General features: G+C 47.4%; 1 protein-coding gene across 1 annotated transcript; it reads right to left on the reverse strand.

Annotated features, from left to right (window-relative positions):
- Window positions 1-355: 355 nt before the first annotated feature.
- SLC1A6 (solute carrier family 1 member 6) lies at window positions 356-9,683 on the reverse strand (the record flags this gene model as incomplete). The annotated part of the gene is made up of 7 exons (XM_042783396.1): window positions 9,674-9,683; window positions 8,369-8,506; window positions 6,629-6,833; window positions 5,582-5,624; window positions 4,775-5,118; window positions 1,658-1,891; window positions 356-550 (listed from the first exon to the last, which is right to left on the reverse strand). Coding segments are annotated over exons 1-7 (1,169 nt in total), but the record flags the coding sequence as incomplete, so codon positions are not given.
- Between the last annotated feature and the right edge of the window lie 395 nt (window positions 9,684-10,078).

Here is a 10,078-nt window from a genome sequence, read left to right on the forward strand (position 1 = left end):
AGTGACTAAATCAGAATCCCTGGGTGATAGGATCCAGGTGTCCCTATTTACAAGCACCTTGGGTGGTTAAGATGAACCCCCCATCCTTTGGGAAGCTCTGGACAAAGGGATCTCCCACAATAGCACATGAGAGAACAGACCAGAAAACCTTGCCAGCATTTGATAGCCTCCAAGTTGCACGTTTAGCCTCCTCTGGGAGCCATCACTCTTCCTACATCTCCCTTCAACATCTGGAACTTCCCTTGACCTCTAGCAGTGACTCCCTCCTCCCTCCAGCCAAGCTGCCTCCCTGACAGGGAAGCCCCTTTATAACTCATCTGCTGCAGGGCTGTACCCCCACCCATTGCTGCCTCACCTGATGGTTGTGATCTGGCCCAGGTTGAGCTCGTAGTTGTTGACCTGGGCAATGAAGATGGCGGCCAGGGCCTCGTAGAGGGCGGTGCCATCCATGTTCACAGTGGCCCCCACAGGCAGCACAAACCTTGTGATGCGGCGGTCCACACCCAGGCCCTCCTCCAGGCAGCGAAAGGTGATAGGTAGTGTCGCCGAGCTGGGGGAGAAAGCCCCAGGACTGAGACCAGGGAGTGTCAGGGCAGGGCTAGGGCAGCCTTAGGGCAAATGAGGGGGGAATGTGTGATTTAGGGCACAGGAAGGTGGGAAGGGGCATCACATTTCAAGACAGAACCGTGGCAGGGGGGGGATTCCTCATGACCAGGCACACCCAGCAATGGGGATCCCCCAGGCTGGAGGTCTCTCCACCCACTTAAAGCCAATTACTAGAAAACAGTCATGCCACTAGTTCACACTGACTTTCTACTCTTGGAAAAGATGAAGGGTGTCCTAATCTCCCACCCCTTGAGGCTAAGAGAGAGGTGGTATAGAAGAGCCCTACTTGCTACTCCTGATGTCACTGCAGCAACCTGTTACACTAACCTTCTCAGCCTCTGTCTCCACCAATTCCCAGGGGGGAGGAGTGACCTAATTGATTGCTGAGTTTAGTGGGCATCTCTTTGGGAGTCAGCCTGGCCACAAGACATGTTTTCTGATCAGCTTCATGCCATGGAGTGAGATGCCTGGACCCACAGAGAGGATCTTGCTACATGCAGCTCTGCCATGATCATACAACTTTGACTCTGGAGTGCAGAGGTATCAATCTGACTTGGCCACATCAAAAGGAAAGCTGTCCAATCAGCATTATAAGTAGTCAGAGGATATTTTTTCTCCATCTGCTTGGCCCTTGTGATACCTCTCAAATTATTTTGAATTTGGATGAGGAAAGGAATGCCCTTTACTGACCCCCTAAAATTACAAAAAAGGAGAAGACAAAGGGGATGCCAGAGATCATCTCAAGGAGGAAAGGAGAACTTCTGGGCTAGAACTTGAGAACACGGGGCTTTGTGGAACCTTTGTTCTAACCTCAAACCTTGGACCTGGTTCTCCTCCATATAAAATGGGGAAACAGGAAGAAGAATCAGGGCCAGGAGAGTCAGCCTCGGACAAAGACCAGCCCCCTGGAGAATTTTCAGGAGCCCCTGGCATTACTGCGCAACTCAGAAGAGATGTCTGTGGTGGAAGTAAGGGAAGGACTCCTAGGAGAGCCCAGGAAAGACCAGGAATAACCCAGGGAGGGCATTAGTGATGGTAAATAGGGTCATACCTGGAAGACGTGCCCATGGCAGTGATGAGTGCCTGCAGCAAGCCCCCAATGAAGGGGAAGGGATTCCGGTGGGTGATGAGGAAGTAGATGAGGGGGAGGACACCACCAGCATGGAGGAATAAGCCTACGATGACCGTCAGGGTGTACATGCCCAGCTGACCCCCCAGGACAGCCATGTCTTCCATCTCCAGGATCTTCCCAGCAATCAGGAAGAGGATGCCCACAGGTGCATACCTGGACCAAGCCAGACACCTGGTAAGGCTCCCTCCTGACCCCCCTACAGGAGGAGGTGGCAACCTCAAATTTGTGCATCACACTTGCCCATGTGGAGCCCTAGAGCCAGGCAATGCCCCACATACCAGCCCTCTACTCCACCCTAGCCTTTCCCACACATTAATAAATGGGCTGGAATCCACAAATGCATCCCACCTCCAACTCCTGCCACTCACCCACAGCTTCACCCAGAACAGAATAGTTCCTACAGTTTCAGACTGACTGTGTGTCTCTCCCTCTTCTACTCCTCCATTTGAGTACCTTCCCCCAAATAATCATTCTCTTCAGGACCGCTTGCTAGACAGACATTGGCCATTTATCATTTATGGCCTTCTAACTTCCCTTATGCACTGCCTTCAACTCTTTGCCCCACATTTGTGACTTTTATGCTCCTTTTCTCTTTCTTATAAGCTCATGTCCTTCCTCACTCACCATACCTCAGCTGTTTCATCTGGATTTCCCACTGGCATCTCAAGCAACCCACCCTAAATCAGAATCATTTATTTATTCCTTCATTCAACAGATATTTATTGAGCACCTATTATGTTCCAGGCACATGGTCCCTGCCCTCATGGAGCTTACATTCTAGTAGAAGATACAGGTGGGAAATATAGGAACATATCATTAAGAACTTTAGCTGGTGTTAACTGCTGTGATGGTTGCATGAGTGGGTGAGGCTACTTCAGAGTAGCTGAGCCTCTCAGAAGAGGTGACACTGAAGCTGAGACCTAAATGATGTATATCTGGAGAAGGGGGAAGTATTGCAGGCAGAGTAGATATGAGATGGGCATGAACTTGGAGTATTGTAGGAGCAGAGAGAAGACCAGTGCGGCTTGAGCAGTGCATGAAAGGGGGAGTAGCATATACAAAAAAAGTGAGTTAACTGAGGTCCCACCTGTGTTCCCCACAAACCAGCCTGTTCCTTGGTCTTGTGAGTTTCTGTGAGTGGCTCCATCATTCTCCCACCACTCATGCTTCAACTGTTTCTCCTTTCCTTTCAGAAAATGAAGCTTGGTCATGCTTGTGGTGGATGGATTTTGAGAAGCTGGTGTAATAGCTTGGCTCAGACATAATGAGACCCCCATATAAGATGGTGGGAATGAGAACAAGGAGGGCTGCTCCAGTCACATTTGTGTTCCCAAGCTGGGCTCAGGGTTAGCCCTGAGGATTGTTTGATGCATTGATGAGATGCCTCCAAGTCAACGTGTCTAGACCGGCCTCTATGGTCACTCTGTGAATTAATCTCTCAAGTCCCTTGCCTCCATCCTTCCACCTAATCCTCTGCAAAAGTCCTCAACCCAGGATCAGTTTTCTGTGACTTCTTTACTTCTGTACTCAGACACCAAGAATATCCAGAGATTTTACCCAGCCATGCCGATGACCACTATAATTCATGGTTCCCAATTTCAGTCAAGCCTTCAATATTTCTACGCCTCTTTGCTTGCTTGTCTGATACCCTTCCCCTTCCATTTCCTTCACCCATTTTTCTAAGCTCCCATCTTAGCCTCAAGTCCCCTACACAACTTTCAAACTATATGGGATTGTGTTATTGTTGTTGTTATGTGCTGTCGAGTCGGACCCGACTCATAGCAACCCCTCCTTGGGTTTCCGAGGCAGTATCACTGGGCAATCACAGAAGTAGATTGCCCAACTTTCTTTCCGAGGAGTGGCTGGTGGTTTGAACCTCCAGCCTTCTGGTTAGCAGTCAAGTGCCTTAGGCACTATGCTGCCAGAGCTCCTGTATGGAATTATGTACATAGTTTTCCCCAACTGGTGCCAGCCAGCCTTGTCAGCATCTTCTCCCACCAGTCCCCAACATACCCTGTGTTCCTGCCTCCCCGAACATCCCGCCATTCTCCAAACAACTCAGGTTCTTTCAAGATTTGCACATTCTCATCCCTCTTTAAAGCACCTCTCCCCTTATATGGGCCTGTTGAACTGTTACTCACATTGCAAGGCCCAACTAAGAGGCGAACTTCTCAGTGACTTCCTCCTTACTTTCTAGGCACAGTTCACTGCTCAAATTTCCACATTCCCAACACTTCTTTTTCTAATGTCCCTTTTCTATAGAACCTATCATTATGTGTTCTATTTTTCTAGTATGTGTCTGTCTCCTGCAAGACTTTGAAAGCTGTCCAGTGAATTCAATCTCTCTATATTCCAGACTTGAAGACAAAGGGGAGAACAGCTGCTGAATGAGGGAAGAACTTGGTGAAGGAGTTAAAAAAAAATGAATCAATCAATTGAGGAATAATAAGTGAGCAGTAAATGAGTAAGACAAGGAACAACTGAGACATGACTGAGTGGGCAGGAAATGAATGAATGAACGTATAAGGAAATGAATGAATAAGTGAATGGATGAATGAATGAATATTTGAGTGAGTGAATGAGAGATGAATAAGTGGGTCAATGAATGAGTGGATGAAAAAGCAAATCAATCAATAGTTCAATTATTCATGGGTGAGTCATGAATAAATATTTTAGCTCATGAATGAATTTGTGAGAAAATGAATATATGAATGACTAAATTGGCCAATGGATAGAAGGATGAGTGAGTGCATCAACCAATGAAGAATGAGTATAAATGGAAAAAGTGAGTAATGAATGATTCTCTTGAATGAGTGAACAAACAGATGAATGAGGGAATGAATAAGTGAATAAAACATTTCAGAGAATAAGGGAGTGGATGAGTGAGTGAGTAAATGAATGAACTAATAGATGAATGACTGTGACCACATGTCCCCAATAAGCCCTGAGCAGCTTTCCCCAGTCTTGACCTCCCAGCCCTGGTTTCACCCTTCCCAGGTGCTATTACTGCCCACCCTGGCACAGCCCAGCACTCACCAGATAATGATGCCCACCAGCCGCATAATAGCTTCATTGAGACTGTCGAAGAAGTCCCTCAGGACTCGGCCCTTATGCTTCATGCCACCGATGACAAGCCCAAAGGCCACAGAGAAGACCACGAGGCCCAGTGCATTGATGCCATTGGCTGAGCCAGGCACAGGCACGGTCTCCTCGAAGCTTAACACCTCATGTAGGGTGCCCAGGGCCCGTGTGACATTTTCCAGGAGGCTGGTCCCATTGTCCACTGAGAATGGAGGAGGCATGGAGGTGCCCGGCTCAGACCCGTTCTCTGTCCTCACAATGGTTCTGGTTACCACCCTTGTACTATATTGTGTCTTGAACTGAAATAAAGAGACATTGGCCCCAAACTCGGTTCTGAGGATGCATCAGAATCACCTGTAGAAATGTCTTTAGAACACCAATTCCTGGCTCCCACATGTTTATAGAATCTGACTCAATAGTCTGCAGCAGGCCCCCCAAATCTGCATTTCCCACTGCTCCCAGGCAATGCCTAGCCAGATTTAGGGGTCTCTCTGAATTCACGTGTGGGTGTCCCACTATCAGAATTGCTGGACTCTTGATCCCAGCCTTGGTGCCTTCTCCAGTCCCCTTGGCCCTCCTCTTAAACCCTCCCTCAATCATCACACCAATGAGAAATATCATCTTTCTCCCAGACTCTTCCAAAAGTCCCTCCACTTTGCTCTGCCAGGCCTTTCTTCCCACCCTCCACCCTTGGACTGCCCATGCAGTAGAAGGTCCTCCCACTCTCCAAGTATCCTTGATGAAACTACACCTCCCCCTGACCTGTTTGAAGCAAGCCTCCACAAGGTTGGGTGGAAACATATTTCTGCAGAAAAACATCAAAGAGGGGAAGCTGTTAGGCTTTGGAAGGGAATGTTATAACAATAACAACAACATCAATAATAATATTGATGGCAGGCAATATTTGAAGCTTACTCTAGGCCAGGCACTGAGCTAAGTGCCTTATCTATATTATTTGATTTAAACAACCCTAAAGGTAATGTAAGGAGCTCTGGTAGTATAGTGCCTAAGGCACTTGACTGCTAACCAGAAGGCTGGCGGTTCAAACCCACCAGCCACTTCTTGGAAGGAAGGTAATTTCCGTAGTAATACTGTCTTGGAAACCCAAGGAGGGGTTACTATGAGTCAGATCCACGGCAGTGAGTAGTAGTAGTAGTAAAGGTAATGTGAGTGCCACTAGTGTCCCCATCTTACACACAAGAAACTAAAGCACAGAGAATTTATGTAAGTTATCCAAGGCCACACAGCTGCTAAGGGATGGAGATAGACCTCAAATCCCAGGTCTCTCTGAGCACCTTACCAGAAATCTTTGCCACCACAGGGATCCCTCATAAGTCCACACAGGCAGCTCCTGAACTTTTTCAACTCTAGGTATCCCCAAGTCAGGAACCAGGGCAGAAATATGGCTGGCCTTGATGCTATCTGACAAAACCCAGCTATTCTAAGCATATCATTTATCCTCCAAAGAAGCTTGGGAACACCAGGCAAATGCCACCTGTCCTGCCCTCATCCCAAGTTCCTGCAGCTAACTTCAGCAGAAGGGTCAAAAGACCATTTCCAAGGGGTCAGTGCTGTCACAGCATATGCACAGGGCTCTAGGGCAGAAACGCCACCAGAGCTCCCCCAGTAAAACTAACCAAACCAAAAACTAGGCATAAATTAATTAATTAGTTGATTAATTTTAAGACTAGGCTCAGCTTGGGGTACTGCCATCTCTACACTGTGTCACCTGCCTCCTTTATCTCTATGGATTGCATGGGTTGTTGCAGGACGGGCCGGAAACCCCAACAAACGTAGAAAGAACATCACCTGACCAGGTCCATAAAGGCATCAGCTGTGGGGATGGGCTCAATCCGGCCCTCACGGTGCAGCCCCTCCTTGGAGCCCTTCCCAGGATGGATGATGGTGACCATGAGGATGCCAATAAAAACGGCGATGACTGTGGTCACCATGTAGTACACAGCTGCCCTCATCCCCATCCTCCCTGTTGCCTTGTTGTCCAGAGATGCCATGCCTAGAGGACAGAGGGTGTGGCCCTGCACAGTCAGTCTACACCCCACCACCCATTCTCCCAAACATCCGCTCCTCCTTCCCCACAAACCAGCTCAACAGCCTGTCAGCAAGCACCCACTTCTCCTATACCCCCAGCCATGACCTTTTCATCCATACCCACACATGCATCTTCCATGCATATCATCACCCTTTAACCCTCATTATGTTCTCCATGTGCCCATCACACCCTATTCCATCTTCTCTCTCATCTTTATCCCAAGTATTACTCCTCTAGCCATACCTCCCTTCCTTCCCCACCAAGTTAACCCTATTAATCCCAATACCAGCTTCCATTTATCCCTACTTACCCCACAGCCTCATTTTCATTCCATTCTTCATCTCATTATCTACCCCAGCATCATACCTCCATTCAGCTCACTGGTACCCACCAGATGCCCTTCACCAATATACTTATCCTCCAGCTGCCATTGAGCATTGATTGCAAACAGTTCATGATGCCCTCTTTCCCTGAGAATTGCCCTTAGCAAAGTAGGAGCTGCCTTGCCAGAAATGTATGGGAGGCGATGCCTTCCTCTCAGGGAAGCCTATAGCCAATGACTGACTTATACAGGGCTGTGAAAGACCAGCTCATGGGGGGACAGTCTTGCCAGAGCTCCCCATGGGATCAGGCCAAGAAGCCAGACACCTTGTAAGCCTACATCTTTACTTAGCTTTTTTCTCAATTCTGTTCTACTTCCCTTACTCCCACGTGGGTTTTTCTTTCTTTCTTTCTTTCTTTTTAATGGGTTTTTCTTGAGAGCACTCTCTCAGTAAATCATTTGTGTAAATACCCCCACGACAGTCTCTGATTCTAGGAAACCCAACATAATAAACTATTCTTTCATGCCTTTATCTTCATCATAGTCCTCAAATCCAGGGATTAGCAAACTATGATCCACAGGCCAAATCCAGGCCACCTCCTGTTTTTGTAAGTAAGTTTGACTGGAACACAGCCACGCTCATTTATTTACATATTTCTGTGGCTGCTTTTGTGCTACCACAACAGATAAGCAGCTGCAGCAGAGACCATATGGCCCTTGAAGTTGAAAATGGTTACTAACTAGACCTTTACATAATCCATCCATCCCACCATCCCACTCTCCACCCACCATCCAGTCATCTCACTCTTACTCACTTTCCACAGCTTCATCCACATCCCACTCACTGACCATCCACACCATCTCCCACTGACTTTGCTGGTTGCCCCACTAGTCTTTCCTTCATCTCTGGATGTAACAGTGCTCTTGCAGGCTGGTGTTTCACCTCCAAAGAAGATGCATGGAAGTTATTGAGATAAGTGGTGCAGGTTATATGGCATCTGGGACCTAAGTGATTGGGACCCAGGCTTTGGTCAAGGACTCTGGGCTAGGTGCAGGCTACATGTTGGAGGTTCTGAGCTGGGGAGGACTACTATGCTTGTGGTGATGTTGGGTCTGGGTTCAAGGCTCATCTCTGGGATGGGTCCTGGAGGCCACCACTGGCCTAGGGCTCTCTCACCTGTGACCAAGCTGGAGACAATGAGGGGCAGCACCAACATCTGCAGCATCCTCATGAGCAGCTCTCCAGGGAATGAGAAGTACTTGATCTGGCGGTAGGTGAGTTGGTACGGACGCAGGGCAAAGGCCAGGCTGACCCCTAGGGTCAAAAGGAAGAGTTGGGGAAGTAGAGTTTGGGTCAAACCCCACCCCACCTCAGTCCTAGGCAAGGACAGTGTGGGTGGGTGGGTGTGAAAGAAATATTCTATGGGTGTGTGCCTCGGTGTGTACCTTGTATACATACATGATTGCACGTATAACCTTAGTGATATGTGTATAAACATATGCACACATTTTCACTGCCGTCGAGTGGGTCCCACCTCATAGTGACCCCTCCTTGGATTTCCGAGGCAGTATCTCTACAGAAGTAGATTGCCCAATCCACCTTCTGAGGAGGGCCTGGTGGGTTTCTAGTTAGCAGTCAAATGCCTTAGGCACTATGCCACCAGAGCTCCCATGCATACATTAGTGTGTGTATATAGGATGCATATATGACAGTGTATATTCATTTAAGGGCACATGAACCATTTACCTACAGGTCCACATAAGTATGCATATGTATTTTCCTGTGTGTATATAGGAGTGTCTTTGTGCATATGTATTACTGTTTTCAGCCACGGAGGTGTATATGTGCCCGGACATGTTTGCATATGAGTGTGTATTAAGCTCATAAGGATTAAACTGTGTCCTCCCCGCAACATGAACTGGAATTTTAACGCACACACCTGTGGATGTGAACCTGTTTGGAAATAGAGTTCTTTGTTAACTTGTTCAGACTGAAGTAGAGTGTTCTAAAAAAGGAGCCCTCATGGCACAGTGGTTAAAGCATTGGGCTGCTAATCAAAAGGTCAGTGGTTCAAAGCCACCAGCCACTCCCCTGCAGAAAGATGTGGCAACCTGCTTCATAAAGGAATACTATGGGACAATTCTACTCTATCCTGTGGGTTTGCCATGAGTCAGGATCGACTCAACAGCAATGGAAGTTATAGAAAGAGTAGATTAGACACTGAGATGCCCACACCTGGGGAGTGTAGAGGGAGCACGGAGGCATACGCTGTGTGAGGATTGTCTACAAGCCAAGGAACCAAGGAGTACATGCCCGGGTCTACGAACAAGGAAGGACTCAGCACTGGCAGAGACACAGATTAGGACTTTGAGTCTCCAGTCTAATTTCTGTTCTTGAAAGTCATCAACTTGTGTTTCTGTTACAGCAGGACAGGAAACTAAGACAGTATGGGTAAGAGAAAGACAGGAACAGTTTATGTACCTTGATACATGTGTACTTGGTATACATATTTGATTGAATGTATGACCTTATTGATTGTGTGTACACACATTTTTGTGTTGCATATACTGCTTATGACAGTGTACTTTCATTTCTAAGCATGGACATGTGCCTTTACACATGGGCCCACACACATGATTACGCACATGTATTTGCCTGTGTGTATATAAGAATGGCTTGCCTGCATATGTGTTATGGTGTTCAAACATGGGGTGTATGTGTGCCTGACATGTTTGTGTGTGAGTATGTAGTTAAGCTCATATGTGTGTGTGTACAAACATATAAATGTGCAATGTATCAATGTGTTCAGAAGATCTCAGTGTACACTTACATATGTGAGTTTATGTGCTTGCACCTGTGTTGTGCAAGCACAGAAACGTGTTAGTG

This window comes from Orycteropus afer, unplaced genomic scaffold (genome assembly GCF_000298275.1).
Source record: "Orycteropus afer afer isolate SDZICR_OR568_19922 unplaced genomic scaffold, OryAfe1.0 scaffold01031, whole genome shotgun sequence".
In the NCBI taxonomy this organism is placed as follows: Eukaryota; Metazoa; Chordata; class Mammalia; order Tubulidentata; family Orycteropodidae; genus Orycteropus; species Orycteropus afer.